Source organism: Arabidopsis lyrata (genome assembly GCF_000004255.2).
Source record: "Arabidopsis lyrata subsp. lyrata unplaced genomic scaffold ARALYscaffold_7, whole genome shotgun sequence".
NCBI lineage: Eukaryota > Viridiplantae > Streptophyta > Magnoliopsida > Brassicales > Brassicaceae > Arabidopsis > Arabidopsis lyrata.
This window is the reverse complement of record NW_003302549.1, coordinates 8,024,100-8,048,599: the sequence shown is the minus strand read 5'-3', so window position 1 is coordinate 8,048,599 and position 24,500 is coordinate 8,024,100. Positions and strand designations below refer to the sequence as shown.

The 24,500-nt window shown below is 33.4% G+C and overlaps 3 protein-coding genes and 1 long non-coding RNA gene across 4 annotated transcripts; 1 reads left to right on the top strand and 3 right to left on the bottom strand.

Moving 5' to 3' along the window:
* Positions 1–272: 272 nt before the first annotated feature.
* Positions 273–2,345, bottom strand: LOC9305848 (probable cysteine protease RDL6). Its single transcript, XM_002867656.2, has 4 exons — positions 1,753–2,345; positions 1,083–1,318; positions 852–995; positions 273–759 (listed from the first exon to the last, which is right to left on the bottom strand). The coding sequence occupies exons 1-4, from the start codon at positions 2,216–2,218 to the stop codon at positions 532–534; spliced, it is 1,074 nt and encodes a 357-aa protein (XP_002867702.1). The 5' UTR covers positions 2,219–2,345; the 3' UTR covers positions 273–531.
* A 1,903-nt stretch (positions 2,346–4,248) lies between these two features.
* On the bottom strand, positions 4,249–5,467 carry LOC110226429. The gene is made up of 4 exons (XR_002330444.1): positions 5,357–5,467; positions 5,086–5,159; positions 4,866–4,996; positions 4,249–4,663 (listed from the first exon to the last, which is right to left on the bottom strand). It is a non-coding gene; the product is annotated as an uncharacterized LOC110226429 (long non-coding RNA).
* Positions 5,468–10,630: 5,163 nt separating this feature from the next.
* Positions 10,631–12,618, top strand: LOC9303774. Its single transcript, XM_002869730.2, has one exon. The coding sequence runs from the start codon at positions 10,918–10,920 to the stop codon at positions 12,118–12,120; it is 1,203 nt and encodes a 400-aa protein (XP_002869776.1). The 5' UTR covers positions 10,631–10,917; the 3' UTR covers positions 12,121–12,618.
* Positions 12,180–18,259, bottom strand: LOC9305847 (RRP12-like protein). Its single transcript, XM_002867655.2, has 18 exons — positions 17,681–18,259; positions 17,039–17,585; positions 16,677–16,934; positions 16,424–16,515; positions 15,896–16,106; positions 15,482–15,663; positions 15,179–15,406; positions 14,598–14,779; positions 14,309–14,402; positions 14,181–14,237; positions 13,954–14,088; positions 13,729–13,797; positions 13,510–13,623; positions 13,277–13,438; positions 13,037–13,165; positions 12,836–12,937; positions 12,665–12,738; positions 12,180–12,555 (listed from the first exon to the last, which is right to left on the bottom strand). Exons 1-18 carry the CDS (start codon positions 18,257–18,259, stop codon positions 12,306–12,308), a joined length of 3,465 nt encoding a protein of 1,154 aa, XP_002867701.2. The 3' UTR covers positions 12,180–12,305.
* Positions 18,260–24,500: the final 6,241 nt, after the last annotated feature.

The following is a 24,500-nucleotide window of genomic DNA, read 5'->3' as shown; positions in this document are numbered from 1 at the left end:
CATTTGAATAAAGCTCTTTAGTGAATTACATCATTTCATGTCTTATATTACATAAGCTCTTTTAGAGCATATGTAAATCTGTCTTGCTTTAGATTTGCTTTCATTTAGTAACTAGGATATTACGGCTTTCATCTATTTAGGCCAGTGGTCTCATTTTATTAGGAAATGGAAAATTTAACTCAGATTTCATTTTGATTTTAAAAAAAATCAGATTTATATATAAAATTTTGACAAAAGAAAACATTTCTAAAATTTTTGATGGATTTTGAGAGAATTTCAGAAGATGTAAACTTTTTTATGGACTCATATGGGCCTATGGCCCTATAAAATCTCAAATTCCAAGTCATACACATAAACATAATATCGTTTTCACTTTTCACATAAAATTCGAATAAAGCAAAAGTAGAAACATTTCATTGAGTTAGCACTCATGGCTAAAACATCTAAAAAATCCAGACACTCAGTACAGTCTCCTTTCAAAGTACTAGGACAGATTCCTTTAGACATACTCAGACAAACACATGATTACTCTCATGCATTCGAAGCCGAATTCTTGACAGGATATGAAGCAAGCATCGCAATCCCACATACACCTGATGGATATTCAAAGTTACGAGCCATCTTCGCGTAGCCAGCATCTCCCCACGTCGTGCCCCATGAGTTTCTCACGATCCAATAGTCCTGACCGTTCTCACTACCGTACCCAACGATAACAAGTGCATGGTCAAGATCTGTCCCGCATGGTCCATTATATATACCCTTGATAGTGTAAACATAGACCATACAAGTTTATTAATTGTATATATATTTGGATCCTACAAAAAAATCAATTTTAAAAGTAGGATAAATACCGATCGATAGAGCATAAATTCTTGGGATTTTTTGTCAACGCCGACACTCACGGGCTGGTGAGCAACCGCCTTTTGTAAGGAAATCTCATCATTCGCTGGCACATCCTCGTAGCTATCAATAGTGATGATCTTGTTTGATGTAGACTGCGACAAACGTACCAAGAAACAAAAAATTGAAGCTAGGTCTGTACTTAAAGATATATTGAATTACAGCAGCACTAAAAGGTGAACCTCTTTGCGGTTACAGTAGCCTTGAGAGCCCTGGTATGGATAATCTGTATCGGAATCAAGACCACCGTTATTGATAAGGAACTGGAAAGCTGCGTCCATTGTGCCTGATCCATAACAACCGTTGTTGACTAAGTTGCAGTCGACCAATTCTTGCTCGGACAATGAGACTAACTCTCCTGTCACGATCTTGTTTATTCCCTCTACTGCTGCCACTGTGGAGAACGCCCAGCAGCTGTCTTTCATTTAAATTAATATGCAAAGAAAAAAGATATATTACATTTTTAATCGTGATGTCTTTCCATCTTTAAAATTCTGATTGTTAAAACAAAACAGAAATTTTCAAAAGAAAATAAATTAGTGAACACTATTTGATTGAAAATTGTAAATGCAAGCGAGATTTCTCCTCGTTTATATTTACAATCTTAAAAAGGTTTGATATAAAAAGAATACTAAACTATTAATTAATTTAACAAAAGTAACTAACTTCTAAAGGGAATAACAAACTAATTAAGGTCACCAATTCATATTTCGATATAGGAAAAGACACTAACTTTATCTAAGAAACATATATATATATATATAGAACAAAGGCTAGAATTTGTTGATTAAGCAAATATATATATATATATATATATCGGGTATAGATGTGAAGACTAGTAAAAGTACTCACTGCAAGTGCCTTGGTCTTTAATAGCCGACACTGCACCTTCGTTCCTCCAGTCAACTGACTCGGGAAGCTGATCTCCGTCGAGTGGCACATACCTACGACTGATTCTGAGATTCCTTTGTTTTGGTTTAGGGCTTCCAGGGAAAAGGTCTCGGTACTCTTGAACGGTTAGGTCAGCAAACCGAGTCAAACCAAGCTGGTAGGAGAGATTCTTTGCATTGTGCTGGTCGATGAAACGGAGATTGTCCTTGAAGTTCTGAAACCGCCGTTCCTTCTCTCCGAGAGCATTGGTATAAGTCTTCCCGTGCTTGGACATCCACATTTGGAAGATAAACCCAACCTCCTCGTTGCTCCGGTTGTGACCACCGGATGTGGCGGGTAGGTCAATGGCCGAAGACGGCACTGAAAGAAGGAATATTATAAAAAGAATTAAGAGGATTGTCATGCAAACAGGTCTAACAAAGCCCATTTTGTATATTCTTCTTAGTGATTATGAGATATTGCAAAATGGTCAGAAACAAATGATCAATATATGATGGGTGTTATCGTAACCAATTACGTGTGTTTGGATATATAAGTATTTAATCCTGATTTTAAAATTCTTGACCTACAGCTAATTCGATATCTTGTACCTAGAATCAATTCCATATATTCAAAATCTTGAATCAAAGTTTGGATTTTGTTTTCTATATACTCCATGTAAATAACTGTTGGAATTCGTTTTCAATCTTTCTATATATAAAGCTTAAGAAATTATAAGGGGAAACTTGGAAATGAAGAAATTTATTTGGAGATTTGCCAATCTGTACCTTTATTACCAAATTATCAATGTCTAAAATTACCCTTTTTACTAGATTAGACCAAATTTTAGACAATTTTATCCGGAAAAATAGAGAAAAATTTGGTTTGGTCTATTAAAAGAGTAATGTAGGCATAGTTGATAATTTAGTAATAAAGGTATAGATGGACAAATCTCCAAAAAAAAATCCTTTATTTCCAAGTAAACCTTTATTGATTAGCATTGTCCAGCAATACTTTTATATAATGCTAATCCTATTTTGCCCTTAATTTTATAATTAAAAAAAAAAACTCTAGTAATTCTTGACAATAAAAAATCTTTCATAAAAAGATACCTTATTTTTCAACAATACAAAATTAATGTTAGTGTTTGATAAACCCCATAATTTAGAAAGAGGTTTTAGTGTATGTAGAACCCTCTTAGTGAGAAAAAGGGTTCTATAGGTTTACCGTTTACATAAGAAAAATGATTATCAAACTTTTAGACAATTCTAAATTTTGTAGAACGTAATATAAATAATATATACAATTTCCATAAATATAGATTCAGTTCCAGTTTTTCTTAAATACAATCGTTGGTTAATTATTCTACTCACGCCGAAGATTTTAAAGAAATTATTGAACGCAGGGTTAATTTGTTTTTTTTCTTGGGTTAAATTAATAGCTTAGTCCAAAAACGCAAGTATTAGTACCTTAGATTTTAAGGAAATTTGGGAAGGGGGATATTTATATTTCAATATTTCATGTACCAAATAAGCAAAGGCATGTCAATGCATCTAAAGACCTTAGGTAAACTTAAATTTTTGTGCGAAAAAAAAAAAAAAACTTGAAAATAGTGCCCTTAGCGGATATGTGCTTCCGAATATGACTCGGATTGGTTTACATCTTAGCGGATATGAACAAAAAAATTAGTGTCATATCAATTAAGTTAAGTTACGAGTCGAGGCTTCGAAATTTTTTATACTGATTAAAGAATAGAAAAACATGCAGCCAAAAAAAAGCACCTAGCTCTTAGAGCATGTATATGGGTGATATTCATATAGTATTATTAAGAATTTTTTAGTATTATTTATAATGTTTGTTTATTGTTTGAGATTTTTTATGATACTCCTACTAAATATGTTTGCATTGGTGAGATCAATTTCAGTATCATAAAAAAAAAATTGCAAAATTGCAAAATTAATATATTAAAACATAAGATTACAAAAGGTAATATTACAATAAAAAAAACGTAGAATATACTTAAACAAAATAAAACATAAAATTCAAAAAACATATAAACATGATGATAAAAAAATTTAGTCGCTTGTAGTCAATTACCTTGGCCCCATTTTTGCCAAATATGTTCAATCAAATCTTCTTTCAATTGTCGATGTGTTTGTTCATGACGTATTTGAGAAGAATTGTAATGAAAAATATGAGAAGAGGAAGAATCGTTTCGAATGGATTTCAATATGAAAAGACAAAGACATATATATATATATATATATATATATATATATATATATATATATATAAGAGAATTGTACAAATAATACATTGTCGACAATACATTGTGCTACTAAAACAAAACAAGTGGTTTCTGACCAATACATTGCACCAATAAGACAAAGACCATAGAAAGTAAAAACAAGTGGCTTCTCACCACAAAAACATTGCCGACCATATGCCATGTGCTCATCTTCACTTTCCTGCAAATATCAAGTGTTCAGTTTCAGTTTCAACACAAAGAACTCTATATTGCTTTGTTTGAATAAAAAAAGATGATATACTAAAGATTTGAAATCCAAAAGAAGCTTATGGAATCAATAACTTTATTTGCCATAGTACATATGCAAACCTGATACCAGAGTCAATTCAATTTTATAACCACTTTCATTGTTTATTGTCATATTGTGAGTAATCTGGTGCTCATTGGGTGGTCTCAACACTACAAGAATCTCATGTGAAAGACATGTACTACGGAAAGAGTGTAAAAAGCACTGAGATTAAATTATGGACTTGCCTCCTTAAGAATTATTAGTGAAGCACATTCCGGGAAACTACTAGCCACACTGAGCCATGCACAAGAATGATGAGGACGTCCTTCTGGTCCAAACATTGTATTTCTGAAAACCTTTGATAAAAATCAAATGTCAGATTATGCATAAGATGACATGGGAAAATAGAGTACAGTGAACAACAACAGGAAGTATATAGTTGTGAGGTGTTGATGATAGAAATATAACAAGAAGTATACAAATTATGCATAAGATGACAAGAAACAATATGCACTTATATATTCGGTCATGAGCAAAAATAATAGACACATATATTACCTGCTCACGAACATCATCACTCTGAGAAGCCAACAGTTAACAAAAATCGGAACAGCACCATGTTCAATGACCACCTTTGTATTCTCTTAAGTCCCAGAAGCAAGGTTTGTCAATGCCCAAGCAGCCTCAAACTGAACCCACACACAAAGTATTTGAAGTATCAGACGATAATTCTAGCAAATGAAAGTTATATAACAGATACATAAAGGATCCACCAAACCTGAAGCTGTGGATAATCCACAAACCGAGGCACAACACCAGCTTGAATCACCTCTTCAATCGGAGGACTACGCTCTGCCAGAGTTCAAAAACCACAGATTCATTTCAAGAAATTCCCAAATCGAAAGCAAACTTAAAAACCTAAATAAAAATCGATCTAATTAGCTCCAAATCAAAGAACAAAACACAAACCCTACACTTGTGAAATCAAATTTCCAGAAACCCTAATCACAAACCAAGAGAAGGAAACGAAATCTACACAAACTCTATACCTAGATTTACACAGAAGGAAACGAAATCAGAAATCGGCAAATCGCCGTGAGAGAGGAGAGAAAAAATTGAGTCTTTGGGTAAATGATTTTTTTTTTTCTCTGCTGTCGGCAAAAGATTTTTTCGCGACCAATCACGACCCGACACGTCACATGATACCCAGTATCATGAGTTTCACTGGGCTAATACGAATCAGACCCATAAAACATGTTTGGTCCATTTAAAAATAATAAATAGGTTTCTAATACTCTTAAAAATTCTCCTATGTACATAGTCTTATCAATCTGTCGTTGCTTCAGTGTATTTGTCTTTGACTTTGACTACATATGTAGTGTTATAGTAATTAATGTAATGAAATTCCTCTTACATTCTAAAATAACGCGTTTAAATTTTCTTTTCGTGGTTGCCATGTGATGGAAAACAAAATTAGCAACAATCATAATAATAAATCATAATTGTCGCTTCTGATTGTCAAAATGCTTTTGTAACAATGATACGATCGATCTTATTGATTAGTGAATTATTCATTTTTTTATGTATATTAGACTGAAGGTATGATATTGATTATGCGCGTTATTTGTGGAACTATAAGAATATAGTTTAAGGTTTGATAACTAATTAATTTCCTTAAGTAAAAGCTAATGATCACTTTATTGCCACGGCATTCTCATCATTGCTCTCTCTCGTGTTAAATCACTACAAAAAAAAGGATGGATTACATCAATTAAATAGTATCAGAAATATAAATGATACTAGTTTAAATTACTTATAAGCAAATGACACAAAATAATTAATTTAACATCAATTTTAATAAGTGATGTGTTAATTAACTTGTTTAGCATCAGTTCAATCAAAGTGATACAAATTTGTATTAGTTTGCATCACTTTAAAAAATTGATACAAAGATATGTATTTGCATCAATTAACAACCGATGTAGTCACTTAATTTTATTAACATCACTTTTAAAAATGATACAAAATTTATATCAATAAAAAGTGAAGCTAATAAATTTTTAAGTAATTTAATTATTAAAAAAATAACTGGAAAATTTTGTTATAGATGACGTTAAATTGTTATTACCATAAATAAATAATTATATTGGTTTTATCATAATATTAGTACCTATTAATCCTCAAAATAAGCAAATTTATTTATTTTTATTCCTTACCCACAATCCTTCTTTTACGCTCACGATCTTTTTTTCCTATTTTATTTCCAAAAAAATGTTTTTAGAATATCTTCAAGTTAGTTTTCGAAATCTCATAACTCGATCTCATTCAATTCTCCACCTTTAAATACTTTCTTATTTTCTGTCATTCTACCTCTCTTTTTTTCTTGACCATCACTCAGTTTTTTTGTTCTTCTATTTTCAGAAATTTGTCATGAACACTGCACTAATGATCATTAGGACTCTGTGTTTTCCTACTCAATTTGGAGAAACATAAACTAAAGGTACTCCATCACTTAATGTTAAATACACTTACAAATAATTATTCTAATTCCGATCAAAAATTTCTATAAATTTCTAAACAATTAATCTCTTTTTTATTTTGTAGAGCAAAAACTTAAGTGTGATGATGATTCAAGAGATCTCAAGTCATAACCAAAGTATGATCTTGATTCCACAAATGGAAGAGAGATGGCATAGAAGAAGAATTGAAGTTTCCAAGAAGAAAGAACAATTAATGGAAGGAACAAGTATGGAACCAAAGGAAGATGTGTTTAAACGTACATGAAGTTTAGTTCAAAAAAAAAAAAAAAAAACGTACATGAAGAAACCAAAACTCAATTATAATTTTTTTTTTCTGTTAAAAGATTTATTGTTCATGTGAAGTATTTTATCAAAGATTGCAATGAGAGATTTTGGGAGAGAATATTCACCATGATTTGGTATATATTAAAAAAAAAAGTAACAAATCAAATAATAATTCGAAAATATATTAAAAAATTAATTATTTTATTAATCTAATAATTATTATTCTGTAATATATTGAAATCAGTTAAATAAATTGATGTAAAAGTTAACATCATTTTTTAGCAATTGATATATATTGACATCAATTACAATAATCGATGTAAGTATTTTGAATATTAACATCAGTTGTTAATAAAATGATGCAAATTATTTGCATCAATAATATATAAATCATTTAGTTAAGTGATATAAAATTCTTTTACATCAATTATAAATAATACAAAAATTCAAAATAAATGATGCTAAATGATCTTTTTTTTGTAGTGAATATATAAAAAGTGATGCAAAAAGGGTTTTCTGAAATAACAAACTACAATATAAATAGTAGTACAAAATTGGACCGACAATGTTATAAAACTATTTGATGTTCTTTTATAACCGTCATTAACGGTAAATTCAACCGACCATAATTAGTGACTTTAAAATGATTGTAAAGACCAAGGTCTTGATACCCGTAATTACCGCAGCCATTTATCTGACCGCACTCATTTTCGCAATATTATTGTATGATCTCGTAAATTCAGTGGAGTCATACTCATATCGTTTGCGTTGAATTTTAGATTTTGAAAGAAAAAAGTACGTTCAGGTTTGAAAACATATATTATGCAAATTGTATAATATTATCCGCCTGCATCAGCATCTCTAATTCTTTTCTTTGTCTGTTTACATTTTAAAATTTGAGATTTTGTCTTTTTACTTTTATAATTATCCAGACAGTTTGATATTCAGACTAAAGTACTTTACTAAAGTCCGATTTTTTAAGTAATTGATGTTACTGAACTATCAAGATCTCTAACCAAAGAAAAAAAAAACTATCAACATCCTTGAATTTTCATTAATAAATCTGTATAAACGGAGTATAACATTTTTTCATAACTGTAACATTTTTCTAGATCATGTGTTACTTGATATATGCATTAGTACCTGTAAGTGATGAAATTGGTAAAATATTTTGTTCAGATTTTTTATTTCTCAAATATTATTTCGTCAATGGTAAGGAAAAATGAAATATCTGATATAATTTAAAATATTAAGTGATAATTTTTAAAAAACTTTCAAAACAAAAGTAAACAAATTATACAAATACAAATGACTACAATAACTAAAAAGTAGATCATGTCACTTAGTCAAAGTATCCTTCCGTTTCACACCAAGAAAAAAAAGTATCCTTCCGTTTGTTCTCAACCTGATCGACAGTTTCTGTGTTGAGGTTTAAGAGCGTACTAAGAACCGACGACGATCCGTATCGGTTGTTTCTCTATAGATAGCGTGACATGCATTCAAATATGTCACATTAGAAAAGACATATACATGGTCTATGCACTTATAGTACATTCCAAGTAATAGGTGACCGACAGAAATGCAAAGCTAGTTCATTACCGAAAAAAAGAAATATAAAGCTGTTTTGTATATACAATTTACCTTGTGATAGAGTGTAAATTTCGAATAAATATGCATTATTTTTTAGTAGTTCTCATGTTTTAATTAGGAATAACTTTTAGAATTTTTGGCTTTTGGTAATTTTTATAGTCTGCTTAAACTTATAGAGTTTTTGTTTTAAAAAAATGGTTTTCAAAGTTGAATTTAATGACCAAAAAAAAAAAATCTGAAAAGGGTTTTATCTGTTTCTTTGGTTTAGGTAAGTAGATCTGACGAAATTTCAATGACAAATTTTTTTGCTTTTTTTTTTTTATAAAATTATCCGAATAAATTTGTGATGTATCCTATTTATCATACACGTTTCCTCTACGTCACCAAACCATATGAGCTCTAGCTGGGTCTGAGTACTTTTTATTAAAAAACGATGATTAAGTCATCATTCTTTACATATTCAATCAGGTTTAGTCTGGCGCTTGAACGTCTTTTCATAATAGTGACCATACACTAACTCTATCCATTAAGAACCAATTAAATATATATATTCATTTGTAACCTAAGTTGGTAAAATTCTTCGACTAGTTTCATTAAAAAAAAAAATTCTTCGACTAGTTTCCATGGTTTTGTTACCGTTTGACATATCACGAACCAATGAGTCTAGTTACAGTTGATTCCACATTGAAGAATCTTTGAAATTCACTACAACAGTATTCTTGAGATTAACCAATTTTTCTTTCCTACTTTTGTCAAGGTCACATGGCTAACTTTGCCAGATGCGAAAGCGAAAATCATGTCCACGAGATCTTTTTGGTGAAACATAAATTACCAATTAAATTCAATCCAAATAAAAATATGTTGTAATGAATATTGAATAATGATATATCTACCGCTTAAGTGACAAAAAAAAAAGAAAAAATTAATGAAGAGAAACGTTTGAATATCAGAATTTTTTTTTTTTTTTGTAAACCTCCAGAATATTTCTTTCTTTGTATATTTTTCTCCTTAACATGCTTTTTCATTTTTAATACCAACCTAATATGTTTTTTCTTCATTGATATCTTTCAAAAACATAATGAAAAATATAATATTGGATCGGATTGGTAACACAATGCTATACAATTTTTTTAGTTATAAACTGGAACCGTAAATTTTGACGGAATAGTGTAAAACTGTACAAAACAATAGTACATAAAAGTTGTACAAAAACCTGAAAAATGATTTTGATATTGCTTTTGTAACTTGATAATTGTCAAAACAATACACTCTATATTACAGTTCTATAGGAGTTACCATTTAAACCTATTATTTTATTGTAAAACTATTTTGCATATTTTTATTTTGCTTTTTATGAACTAACAAAATTAGTTTTCAGAAATAACTCCTAAATAGAAAAAGGTTTTTTTTTTCTGCCTTAAATATGACTTACTAGTGTTTGATCCGTGCTCTGCACGGGCGAAAATAGCATTAGTTTTTCTATTGAAGATATATTGCAAGGTAAAAGAGAACTAATTTCATAGTCGGGATGAGAAACCTAGTTATTGTGTAAATTAGAAGGAAACAAAATCTTTAAAATTTCAAAAAAAAATTTATTTCGAGAAAAGTTGCAGGAAAACAGAATAAAAAAAAAAAAGATGTGGAAGTTTTTTTTTTTTTGTAGGGGAAGCAAGAGATCGTGGGTGGTGGTGGGAGGGGTGATGGGGAAAAGTCAATTTTGATTTTAATCGTAAATTAATGTAAAAAAAGAAAAAAGTGAAAGTACATAATTTAAGACTTAAGATACGTGGTTGAAGAATAAAGGTGCAGTTATTAGAGAATTTACTTGTGATTTATTAAATAAGGATTAGACCTAAAAAGAGAAAATATTGACAAGTTTCTTTTCATTTCGAGATAAAATGACGTCATGAGGATGTATAAAAGAAAGAAAAAGTCGCCAAGTGACCAAAGACGAATATTCTTCACTTCACGAGTCCCAGAGAATCAAAAAAATAAAAAATAAAAAATTTGCTTAAAACATTAAAAACAAGGCTTGTCTCTCTCTCCGACAAGACATGTTTACCACCATTTCGGTTCCTTCCTTAATATCATCACTTCCTTCTTCTTTCATCTAAAATCCCCAAAACCCCTTTTTTCCCAATTCCTCAAAAATCTCTCCTTTATCTCCGGAAAAATTCACTCACTGTTGCTTTTGATTCATTTCACATTACACTCTAATGGCTCGCCCGACGGAATTTCAAGGCTCATTCCTGAGTCGAATCAGCATCCGCCGCAATCAGATCGTCTCCATGGACGTCAATCACGAGCATGAGCTCGAAGAACTCGAGTATTTCCAGAAACACGTAGCTGAGCGTTTCTCGGAGTTAATAACATCTCCATCGCCGCATCATTCCTCCTCCTCCTCCTCTGACGCCGCCGCCGTCTCTCACCCGTCTGATCCGATTCTCTCGATCCCTTGGTTACAGAATCTTCTAGATGTTTTTATGTCCTGTGAAGCAGAGTTCAAGGCGGTGTTAAGCACGACCCAGATCTCGAAATCGCCGTCTTTAGAAAGGGTTTTGCCGGAAATGCTTGATCGGATTTTAAAGGCGTTGGATTTATGTAACGCCGTCGTTAACGGGATTGATTCCGTTAGACAGAGTCGACGTTTAGCGGAGATAGCTGTCACGGCGCTTAAACAACGGCCGTTATGTGACGGAAGCGTTCGTAGAGCTAAGCGTGCGTTAACAAGTCTCCTCATTGGCTTAAACGCTGATGAGAGGAGAGACAGAAACAGTGGAGGAAGTGGTTGCAGTAACCAACGAAGGACAACGTCACGGTCTTGGTCGTTTGGAACGCGTAGCAACGTCACCGGAGGAGGATCATATGGCCAGGTCGTCAGCAAGAATTGGTCTGCGACGAAGCAGATTCAGGCGATGGTGGCCAATCTGGTGCTGCCACGTGGAGCAGAAGCTTCTGGACCGGTGATGCCGGTTTACATAATGAGCAGTGTTATGGTTCTGGTGATGTGGGTGCTAGTGGCGGCGGTTCCTTGCCAGACAAGCAGCGTTCTTGTGGCGCCATTGCCACTTCCGAAACACCAGAGTTGGGCTAGCGCCGCTGTTAATATTCAGGAGAGGATTGGTGAAGAGATAAAACGGAAGGAGAAGCGTTGTGGTGGTGGTGGATTGATGGAGGAGATGCAGAGGATGGAGAAGATTGGTTTATCTTTGGTGGATTTTGCGGAGAGGTTTAGGTATCCGGCAGATGAAGAAGAGGAGGTGGAAATTGCGGAAAAGGTGGATGAGATGGAGGAGATTTGCCGGGGAATGGAAGTAGGATTGGAGGATTTGCAGAGACAAGTGAGGCAAGTGTTCCATAGATTGGTGAGAAGTAGGATTGAGATTGTTTCAGTGCTTGATCAAGCTCCTGCAATCTAATCTGTAAAAATCCTCAATAACAACAGCAAAATCTCTCCTCTTTTTCCTTTCTTTGGCGATTTTTAGTCTTAAAAACTAATCTTTCAAAAATATTGATGTGTATAATCTACAAATCGTATACATACACACCAATGTTACTGTTTTTGGTATATGATAACTGCAAAACTCTATTACTGAGATTAGATTCATGGTGCTTTCCTGAATCTGTTCTTCTGTGGCTTTCGTGTTTCTTTTCCTGACTTGTGATTGTTTCCGGAAGCTTCCCTATGTTTTCCGAAGCTTCTGTTAGCGGGGCGCTGTGGTCCTGTTCTACTTCCATTAAGGCCGGAAGCTGGTGTGTGTTGTTGATGTGTTCTCTTTTGCCGTTTGAATTTGTTGCCGTCTTGTTTGGCTGAAGTTTCTGATGAAGCTTCTCTGTAATTTCTTTTCCGCGGCCTGTAAAAAAGAACCAGTTATTATTTACGCATATAATGATGAGCAAGCAATGATTTGATTGGATGTGTTCTTGATCTCGGATTATAATTGCTTTTCTTAAGGATCTTACTCTCTGGATGAATTGATGGATGTAGTCTGTGAATCATTGGTTTCTTCTTTGTCTTTTGATTTCCCCGAACGGTTCTGCACATTAAGATGAAAGTTCCAAGATGATGCAGACGTTTCTTTCAAATTATACAATTTGAGATCTTCAAGAAAATTTACAGGGAGAGAGAGGAACCTCTAAAACTGTCTGGATGAAATTTTTGTGCTTGTCTGGTGTGGCTAACTGGACTGCGCGGGTGCCGCACTTCCTTACCATAATCTCAACTATGATCGTTACCTAAATGCACATTTTTTGTAAGGCAAACTACCCGTTTTGAGGAAGGAGAAGAACTGACATCACTTGGAAACTAAAGTCAAGCACTATCCTGGTTATTACCTTTGACTTAAAATAATGTCTTGAAACAGACGACCAAGGGAGAATTTCGTATAAGAGGTTCTGCAATAGACTCTGCAAGTCCTGGGCTTGTGATGTCGAGACTAAAACTTTCACAAAACCCAAAACAGCCTGGAGATACATGAAGACGCATGAGAAACTTAAGGAGAAAAACCAAAAGTACATATTACTTAGAGCAACAACATCTTGAGGTCTGATTAATAAGGCATAAGGTAGACTTACTTTTATTATCTCGATTGATTTGGTGTGAAGCAATGATAAAACAGATGAAAGAAGCTCAGGTGAAGATAGACAGATCTCAGGGTCTTTGTATATCAAGGCAGATAATGCAGACACTGCTCCACTCCTTATGTGCGGAGACGATCCAGAAATATAACCCGTTATCTGAAGATTCATGGATGCTAATTGGTCATTTGAGAGATAACGAAAGTGGATAGCTCGTCTAATGCACTTACCATGTTAATCAATTTAAGACAAAGTTCATCACTGGTGATAGATGATGAATTTTTCAGGGTGGTATACACCATAACCAGTGCATCACAAGCTGCTTTCCTATGTTCTTCTTTCCCCTGTATATACAAAGGCAAGATAATGTTTAGTGTCTTGAGTAAAATTGTATTGTTTCCCTAAGAACCAACAAACTGAAACAGCAACGAAGCAAACAGTATGTTTACATCTTTAAGTGTCAAGATCATCTCGTTCAGAATAAGGAAAGCCTTCTCATTCTCCTCCTCAGCGCTTGACTGCAAAAAAAAAAAAAAACATCAAAATATCAGAAATTGTCTTCATAAGGCAAGAATGATTTAAACATCTTATAAAACAGAGCATGGGTATATACTCAAGCAATGGATATTTACCGATATCAAGTTATAGTTGATACAAAAGTAAAAAAAACTAACCTGAATTCCGTGAGCCATTAGAACGTGGAGACATGCAAATCGGCTTCTAGAAGACGCTGCATCCTCTGGATTTTTATGGCTGAGTAACATCTCTATTACTTCTGCAAAATGAGATACACAAAACCAACCATGTTCCTGTACCAACGAGGGCAAAGCCACATAAGCATGAGGGCCACACAGTGAACAGTATAAGAGCTACTGCAACAAGCTTAGATGAGGTAACCAACCTGTAGAACTCTGCTCAGAGTATCATATGCCCCACGAAGATCAGCCTCGTCGGTGGCCTAAACCCAAAACAACTCATGGATCAGCCTCTACATAGGAAAATTCTCTAAGCTCAAGTTTAGAAACATACCTGAAAACTTTGGCGAACAAGAATATAAATCAACTCAACAAGATCTTCCTTGGCTCCTTCAACAAATGAAGATGCAAGATCCAGCACAGCACTCCTGCAAGCAAATGCCAGTGAAAAAGGTCATACGGGGTATAGGAGAAGAGGAGAAATAACTTGATGTACACATGGATGTCATGCTATTACACTGTCTAATGATATTCAAGAAATTTAACAAGTCAGGCAAGAGATTTTACGAGGATGAGTTCCATAGTAAAAGTAAATATAACAGGGCATACAGCTTGAACTATACCTCTTTAACTGTGTCTTTGTGGCACTGCACTTTTCTTTTTCTTCATCCATAGAATCATTCGATAGATTGACCTGCCCCTCAGTCTCGTTTTCACCAGCAGGATCAAACTTATTTAGCAAGGATATTAGAATCTTTTTCCTAACTGACGAATCCAGAGTAGAAGCTAAGCATCCAATTGCAGCCTGCCATTTCAAGAACATTAGCTATATACTATTTTCTTCAGCCTATCAAAAGTTCAATTGCTTAACTTAAAGACCAAGTAGACCTGTGCTGAAGATATTGATAGATATAGAAGCCAAAAAATTTTTTGACAAAGAAATAAAATCACTGTATGCATCCTTGCAATCGAAAAGAAACTAAAAAAGGCTCCTAGTTAGATGAAAGTTGACATCATTTACGACAATAATTGACAATATACTAATAAGAGTTTGAGCAACAATTACATTAGAGTTTTTTCACATGCAAGTATAGTTTCTGCTTAAAAGTTATTACCCTCTACGGTCTATGAGCAGACAATGGAGGATCTGAAACCAACTTGTTATAAATTTGAAATGCAGAGAATAAGAAGGAAATTTGTAAACCTTAAAGTCTGCACTGATCTCTGTGCCTGAAACAGTGAATACATCAACAAGAGTTTGAAGCAACTCTGTCGAGCTTGATGCCAAAGCCTTCATGTTTTTAGTTGAAGCTTTCTTCGAATAGTGAAATCCACTTTCGAGCTCAGTTGTTGCATCTTCTTCGCTTATGGCTTTTGCTTCTCCCATGTCTGTACTGGGCTTAGGCAATCTTTTATTCTGATTTACAAGCATCTAAAAAAGGAAAATTTCAATGAGATCGCCAAGTTGTCAGCGCACCTAGCATAAATGAAATGTGAACGAACTCACCTGTAGAGAAAGAGCCACAGCTTCATGCATGAAAGATTTATTTTTTATAAATTCAACCATCAGTTTGGCTAACGATCCAAAATTTTTGGGCACATCAACTGGATAGTTACAAAAGGCAGGTAACAGTCTCAGAAGCTCATGACCACAAGCCCGCAACTCTTTGCCGGGAGCTGACTTTTTAGCTAACGAACAAGCATATAAATATATGTTAGTGAAGAAATCGCCAGATACATAGAGAAATAATAAACTGATTGTGCCCTAAGTGGTAACTATATTCTTGCAGGATGTATAGCAAGTGGCAGAATAGAATAGTAAAAACCCTGATATGCAAACAAAACCCAGAGGACTAGAAGATAGGAAAAGTCTATTCCATTTAATGAAAATGAAATTCTCATTGTCGGCATAGACGAGTACCTCCTTTCGAAGCAAGCATCAGTGATTTTGCAAGCGGAACAATGCGATCAACATAATACGAAAGAGATGCTCCAATTATACATTTTCTTAAGATAGGAATTAGCCAAGCATTTGTGCATGAGTGACTCTCAGCATGAAGAGTGATAGGAAGAAGTGTCAGTAGCTTTACTGGTCCCATGGCAACCACAGCAGACCCAATGCATTGCTGAAGCTGCAGATAAGTCCAATATAGTATAAATCAAATAGTATAGATAGACTCTTTCTATCGTAAAAAAACTCCAGACATAGATATATGATGAGAATGACGATATTTTTCTCTCAATTATGAAATATCATTGAAAGCACCATTGAGTATCAAATTCACTATTATCGACTGGGACATTCAGAAAAATAACTCAAACCTTCTGAACCAACCATTTTCCTGAAGTAAGAAACCAGTACTATAACTGTAACACAATATGAAAACTATAATATACAAATCTAGAAAGTTACGGAAGAAGTCAAGTGGGAGAATTATTGAAAACTTACATCCTGTGAGCTAGAAGAATCCCCAATTGCATTTTTCATCAAATCGGCAAGCTTTAATATGATATTCTTTGCAAGAATATAAGAAAGCTCTCCTGAAATGGAGATAGAATTAAAATATGTCGCTAAAAAGGTGTGATATCCACACCAATCTTAATTAACTTTTGGAAAGCAAATTGTTTGCTTGTTAAAAATTGTTCTGTAAATAACATGTTCAGGATGACAAAACATAGCACCCGAGTGAAAGTAGACGTACCAAGTTTCTCGATCAAAAGACTTATGACAGTTAAAATGTGCTCGTTTGGAATTCCATCACATGAGTTTAGGGCACTCTCAAAGACAGAGCATACACATCTTGCTGTATTTATATTGTCTCCACCGGTTACCTTATCCTCATCTTCACTAGACAAGCTTCCCTCGGTCAGAAGTTTATTCTTATCGATGTGGCTACTGATCAAGTCTTTTAATATAATTGAGGCTTTGGATGCAACGTCGTCCGTGGAAATCAGAAGGCCTAAAGCATAGGAATTGAAAGTTGGAATTCATCATAACAGATATAGTTGCTGCCACAATGAAGAATAAAAGAGCTACATGCTGAAAGCTAGGGAGGGAACAAACCTGCCAATGACCCAAAAACTAGTGGAAGTTTCGTTAGACATAATGTCGGTTCGACTGAGTAGGCTTTCTCCAAAGCAGTTTTCAATAGGGTGGTCACATGCACGATAGTGTCAGCAGGATTCTTGTCATGTAAAGATAAATAGCCAGTCAAAGAAGTTACAAGTCCTTCTATCTCAGGAACAACAACTGTATCTTCTGAATTCTTGAAGATAGTATCAATCGCTTTGAGAATTTGCCTCGTCAGCGGCGAAAACTGAGAAGCCATAAGCTCGCAAAGTTCTGAAAAAACTCTCGAACTAACTTTGGCAGAGAGAAATGGAATCGTAGCACTGAGCACATTTAGCACGTGAGCAGCCTCTGCATTCTCTGATTTCAATGTTGAGTCAACCTTAGAACCTTCCTCAATCTTTGTCGAGCTTAAGTCAGATAGTACAGGCTTATATTCTTTAAGTAAAGCATATACTGTATGACTTGCTTCCTTGATAACAGTAGATGATCGTAGTGAACCAAATAACTTCTCCAAACACTCTTGAGCACATCTTCTAACCTAATAAAGCAAACACACAAACCAAGATTCCTTGTCACCACAATATGATACTTCTTCATAAAAATCAAAGAAGTGGGAAACTCAAAAGTGAATACCTTTGGACGTTTATCAATGGCGAATTTGAGAAGTAAAGCAAACCCAATTTGAAGAGAGACCCAATCATCCAAATCACAGAAACCAATAAGTAAAGTCCCAATGCACTTCACACCAGCTCTCAAACTCGCAACACCTAATTTATCTCCTTCTCCATCAATTGCTTTTACCAAAACAGCCACAGCATCACGAGCCATAGTAGCTGAAATTTCTCCTGAAGGAACCAGAGGAACGACTATGGACAAGAAAGTAAGCAAAGCAGAAACCGCCACGGGATCTTCAGTAGAAGAATCTACAGAGGATATAGCAGCTGCGAAGAAAGCTGGAGGAGATGGCGGAAGAGACTCAGAGGTGAGAATAGAGCGCATGGCGACGGCGGTGGCGACGAGATGACGGTGCTGAGCGGCGGAGGACTTGCCGTAACGGTCCATCAGCTGTTGGGAGATATCAGTGTTGCCGTCTTTGAAGGCAATTTCATCGTTTTCATCTGCTCTGTCTTCAAAGGCCGCCATAGCTCGAAGAAGAGATTTTTGATTAGGGTTTAAGGAAGAACAATGACGTTGAGTCGTTGACGAAGACATTCGACTAAATAAACCAGTGGACAGATTAAACCGGGAAATCATCCGGTTTAGTTTATTATGTCTTAATTTTCAATTTTACCGGTTTGCTTCTCTTATGTCGGCCTTTGGGAGATTGGTTTGATTTTATTTGGTTTTAGATTCAAGGTTCGATTCATCCGTTCATGGACCCGGTTGATCAAGGTTTAGCCAATTATCTTCAGTCAACTGGTCAAGTCTATCTCCTTTTGAAATTTTGATCATTCTAAAAGGAGCTGAGATCACTGAGAGGTCACAAAGAGTGGTTAGAGTTTGTCTGGAATACATAAAAACTCGTCATAGTTCTTCATTTTTCGACTTGCTCATTTGGTAAGTTCTAAATCTATATCACTTGTACACAATTCTCTAGAATTTTTATTTTTTGAATAAATTCTCTAAAGTTTTTAAATCATTGTATAACCAATAATGGTTGTTGATGTGACATATGAGGCCGCCAAACCGTCTAAATGTGTGTGAAAGAACACTCGGGCGGCTTGGCGGCCTTTGGATCAAGAATGCTTTCATAGGTTTATATGGACAGTTAGAGGCATTACAATGAAAGAAGAAGCCATCATTGAATATGCCCTCATGAATCATATTTCTTAATTTCACGAGGAGTTTATTTTCTTATTAATAATTAGCATGATTCAACTCTCTGATTTACTACATTCTTCTGGTCAATATTATATGTCCAAATTTACCAATGTATTGGACTAAGAGTTTCTGACAACACTTGGATAGTTTGAAGAGTCACTATTAAATGTTAGTTTGAATAGTTTAGACGAAAAACTTTCGATATTTTTATTGGGCTTTTTAAGCCCATTCCAACTCTCCCATAGTATGATATTGTCCGCTTTAGGTTTATATGCTTAAGCCATGCACGGATTTGTTATGGGGTTCATTCCCAAAAGGCTTCATACTAATTAGAGTTGGACTTTACTTATATATTAGAAACTTCTTTTCGAAATTTCCGATGTGGGACGTTGGTTTGTACCCAACAATCTTCCCTTCAAACCAAGGACCACGAATATTGGGCCTCCTCTTTAGCGAAACCTAGGCACCCTAACTCGGCACTTACTTATTCGCGAAGCTCTTGAGGCACCTTCTTATCGTGTCACATTTGAGGGATTCTCCCACACCGAACTGTAGTCCACACCCCTAGGTCCACTTTTTCGACATAGGCTCTGATACCATTTATTGGGCTCTCTAAGCCCATTCCAACTACCCCATAGTATGATATTGTCCGTTTTGGGCCTATATGCTCAAGCCCTGCACGGATTTGTTATGAGATTCCTTCTCAAAATGTCTCATACTAATTGGAGTTGAACTTTCCTTATATATTAGAAACTTCTTTTGTAAACTTCCGATGTAAGACGTTGGTTTGTACCCAACAATTTTTGCTTCCAATGCAGAAAAATGGTGTGGCTATATACCGTTTTCTCAAAGTCTTTAAGCAGCCCAATTAATTTAGGCTTGTAAACGCCATTGTTAATAGGGGATGGGCACAATATTATTTAGGGCACAACCTATACACACAAGTGGTTAATTGAGAAATTGAGATTATGGACCAGATTTTGAAAGGTTATCGTTTTTATACTCTTTATATTAACTCATCATATCATTTCATTTTTCACATCATTCGCTTCACTTTTTGGCATTTAATCTTATATTTAACAAAAAAAAAAAAAACAGAATTTATTGTTAAGAAAATCTTAACAAACAAATTGATGGTAAAATTAATGATCCATTGATCTATTGCCGCTTTCACCATCACCAGTTGTCAACCCATCTGCATGCCACTACCACTATCGGATTCATTTTTTTTTTTTTCGGATTCATTTAGTTTCCACGGCAGTCTATTACATTAAATTTGTTTAGTTTTTTTTTTTTTTGCCAATAAAAATTTGTTTAGTTTTCTTGTAGTGATATATATATATTTATCATCACTTTTCAAAATCGAAATCAACACAGGTGTATAGGTCGTCGAATCAAAACGCCAACGATTTAATCAGTTTATGATTGTTTAGTAAGTTTATATTCTTGGTCATTTTGTTTAAAGCAAATATAGTTGTAAAAGTTTAATTGAGTGGTGACAAATATTTTAATATTAGTAGTTTGTGTTAGTATCGTAATTATGCCCTCATTTCCATATATTGTAATTTGGTTAACAAATATATACTCCCTCTGTATTTGAAAAAATGTCGTTTCAACTATTTTTGGGTGAATTAAGAAAGGGCACAGAATTACAAAACTAACCTTATGAGAAACGATTATTTACAATTATATTTTTGGTATATGTAGTTTTGGTAATTTAGACTGATTAATTATGATCAATTAATTGGGGGTAATTTAGGAAATTTTATGCAAAAGTTGTTAAAATGACAACTAATTAAAAACACAGAAAAAAGGCTAAAACGACATTTATTCAAATACGGAGGGAGTAATTCATTAGGTAGTAATGACACGAAAACGCGTACGGACACATGTCATATCAAATCCAAAGCAATTTAACAGAAGATGAATAACAATATATAATTTTATTGGCTTTAGTATTGAATAATCAAAATCAATACTATATAAATAACAATAACTCTAGTCGACCAAAAGTATATTGAGAGATTATGTCATCCTATCACCACGTTAGACAAAAATGAATTCGTGCATCGAGACGTACGACACAGCATTTGTACGGAACTAACTTAACTAACGATAATTATATATTATATATACCAAAATTATATTTTCATTTTACTCAACAAATGTTAACTAAAGTATTAGATATATTTTGAATTTCAACATGCAGTTTGTACCTTCGGAGTTGCCTAAGACTTTAGAGGAAATTCATTAACTGGTGAAGACTGTTTAATCCATCGAAAATAACAATGAAAATATCCGCTGTTGCTATACATATAATTTTTATTTTTGGTTAACTTATATCAAAGTTATAGGGACCAAACTATATTAATATGAGTACATTTTTAGTATACAACGACAATTAACATTTGAATTTTCTTATTGCAACTGGCAGTTTAATTTCTCTTTTGGCCAAAAAAAATATAAAGTAAAATATAAGAATTTTTTTCTCGGTACGGCTAAAACACAATTCTTGGTGTTCAAAACACAATTCTTTATTCTATTTTAAAGAAAGTAATCTCATATGTATGTGATGCCATATATTGAATAACTACTGCCACATCTATCTATCACGGATTCTTTTTAGTGTCTCTAATAGTTGTTTGTTGCTTCACTGCATCTGCATAGTTTCATTTTTGCTCTTATTTTTATTGTTGGATATGGACCAATTATTAATTAGAAAGATAAAATTGAAATGGTCAATCTATATAGTGATCCATGCTTAACGGAACATGTACATATAAATATAATATGAGTTGTTTAAAACTTTATATACGTATACGAACAAATATACAAATTAACTAGTGCAAGTGGATGTCACGAATATAATTCGGATGTAGCTTGTAGAAATTAAATTCATTATTAAAATTTTTGGCAATCATATATTAAGTGATACCATATTTAATTAAAGTTATGCTTATCAATAATAAACAGTATATTAATCACATTATTGTATATAAGATCATTAGGTTTCATTAGTGCAGAAATGCATGGGGTTGTCACACAAACATATGACATGCATAGATGTGTTCTTTGATTTTTTTTTATTTTTTTTTAACATCAGATGTGTTATTTGATATTTAAAGTTAAGTAAAAGATTTCTTGTGTGTCATTTGGTCACTCTTACAAATCTAAATTCATTTCAGTATTAGTTTTGATATCGTATGATTTGTATTACTTAAGAATATAATATCATAGATCCTGATGAAAAAAAAAGACAGAAAGATAGCCTATTCTAAAGTTACTCTTAATTGAAATGCTATCTATGTACATGGAGTGTCCATGATGGACACATATATGACTGCGTATTCACAAACACACAGACACCGCACGTATGCTTATTTCACACGTTAGACGAAGAATTCAAAGAAGTCGGTTCTATTTGTATTATTGTGAGATCATCAATATGACAATATCTTAATATTATTTATATCTATATAATTCATATGTTGTCATGGTTTCACATACCATGTCGACGTAAAAAAGTATAATTAAATAGTATGAATCTCATAACAGCACCAAGTAAGATTGAAGATTTTTTTTGATAACCCAGTATCCAGACCACAGTGATCTGACTAGCCCACTGGGCCTAAGTCCGCGTCACAGGGATTTTTAAGCCTTCACTTAAAGGCCCTCTGATAAACTGGTGGTCTGGGGCGCCTGAGCAAGTCCGCAGGTAAATTCCCAGGTGGCCACAGGAGTGAGAGAGCGAAACTGTGTCTGGGGAGGATCGATCCCTGGCCTAGACCAACAGGGCGATCATTCCAACCAAACGAGAACCACTCGCCCACCACCATGTGGCTAGTAAGATTGAAGTTCTTAACCATAAAGTGGTTTCAAAATACTAGTGTTTTCTGATGAAACTATGTAACTGAATTAATCAGTCGGAAATTCTATAACTAGTTTAGGAACTAGATAATACGCAAAAACATGAGCAGTTAGTTAGTTTTTTGTCTAGATCTAAAATTTGGAGGTTAAAACTCAAAATACACGGAGTATTACACAATGAAAACATGAAGAAGTCAAGAATCAGTAAGTTTTTACTCTCACTTTAATGAGCTTCCACGGATCAAACTTTGTCTCCCAATATTCACTGAAAAGTTGATTTACAGCACACGTTTTTTTTTTTTTTTATCATAGCATGTTATATCTTTGGGGATTATTAACAAAAAAAAATTGGTTGTGTAAATTATTTTAATTAATTTTATTGTATTTAAAATTTAAAGTGATTATTAAAGATAATGTAACAATTGATTATGTGTTGAGAAAAACAGGTATATGTAAAAGTCATAGTTAAATAATACTGACATTTTGCCCAAAAAAAAAAAAAATACTGACATATTATATCTCATTATTTTTGCAAACACACATACATATATAGAGACAAAGATCTTAAGCGTACATAATTCAAATCGAACTCACAGAAGTCAATAAGCTCGTAAAACTACAAAATATCTGGCAGTCTTTGACAAGATTTGTTTTCCAACAGAAATGGTCATTTCAGTGAATCATTTATCTCTATCCATAGTTTCTAAATGTATCGTTACTTATATCTCACAACATATATATCATATACATATCGGGTATTTATTACGGTCTCCAGATTTAAATAATTTGTTTTTCTATAAATTTCAAAGATTAATCTGAGTTTATATATATAATATATAGTGTATGTCTTTTACCATATATATATATATATATATATATAGTGTATGTGTCACTATATGACATAGACCTTCAAGTTGGTGGATGAAATTTTCTTCCCAGTTGCAAGAGCAAGCTGACTAACATTTTTTGTTAATAATTTATTTCTTTCTATATGGTTTTTATTATTTTTTTGTTGACTTTAAGTTTTTGCCTTTTATGGGACTGCAATCACCCGTGCCAACTTTTGATCTTCATCGCCTAAAAAAGAAAGCTAAGGCTACCATTATGGACCGAAAATACTTAAGGCCATACTACAAATTTATAAGATATTTAGATTATCATTTGAAAAATTAAGCAAAGTAAATCAAATTAACTTTAAACAAAATATGAGCTTATAATAAGTTTGAGAATGTTAAAAATAATTAAATCATTAAATTATTAGAGAAACTATTGTTTTTTCATAGCATGGACATGGTATATTTTATGTGGACGTTTCTTTTTTACTCAATGGAGATTATAGTTTTAAAATAATGTATTTAGGGTTTAGTTTTGCTAGGTGTCCATTTGATAAATAAATGAAAGATAACATTTCGAATTAATTTGAAAACAATATTTGATGGTAATAATTCGTTACATCATTTCTGTTTTCTTAATTTCATGTCAAAAATATTTCCATCTATCTAATTTAGTCTTTAAAATATAGAATATAACATGATTGTGTTAAACATAACTATTTTGAGGTAACAAGTAAAAATTTGTTGTTTCTATTCTTGAATTTTTATTCTGTGTAAGTCATTTAAATGTAATTTGAAACACACAGAATTGGTGTTTGCCCACAAAAACACACACACACAGGATTGGTGAACATGTAAATACTAACACAAAAATAGTCATCATTACAAGAAAAAGAAAAAAAAGGAACGAAGAAGCAAAAAAATTAAGGAGA

Coding starts and splice junctions, on each gene's coding strand:
- LOC9303774 (XM_002869730.2), top strand. CDS start 10,918: ATGGCTCGCCCGACGGAATTTCAAGGCTCATTCCTGAGTCGAATCAGC.
- LOC9305848 (XM_002867656.2), bottom strand. CDS start 2,218: ATGGGCTTTGTTAGACCTGTTTGCATGACAATCCTCTTAATTCTTTTT. Junction 1,319..1,752: donor TAAAGACCAAGGCACTTGCA/GTGAGTACTTTT, acceptor TTTAAATGAAAG/ACAGCTGCTGGGCGTTCTCC. Junction 760..851: donor AATTTATGCTCTATCGATCG/GTATTTATCCTA, acceptor TACACTATCAAG/GGTATATATAATGGACCATG.
- LOC9305847 (XM_002867655.2), bottom strand. CDS start 18,259: ATGTCTTCGTCAACGACTCAACGTCATTGTTCTTCCTTAAACCCTAAT. Junction 13,439..13,509: donor GTCTTAAATTGATTAACATG/GTAAGTGCATTA, acceptor ATGAATCTTCAG/ATAACGGGTTATATTTCTGG. Junction 12,938..13,036: donor GACATTATTTTAAGTCAAAG/GTAATAACCAGG, acceptor ATGTGCATTTAG/GTAACGATCATAGTTGAGAT.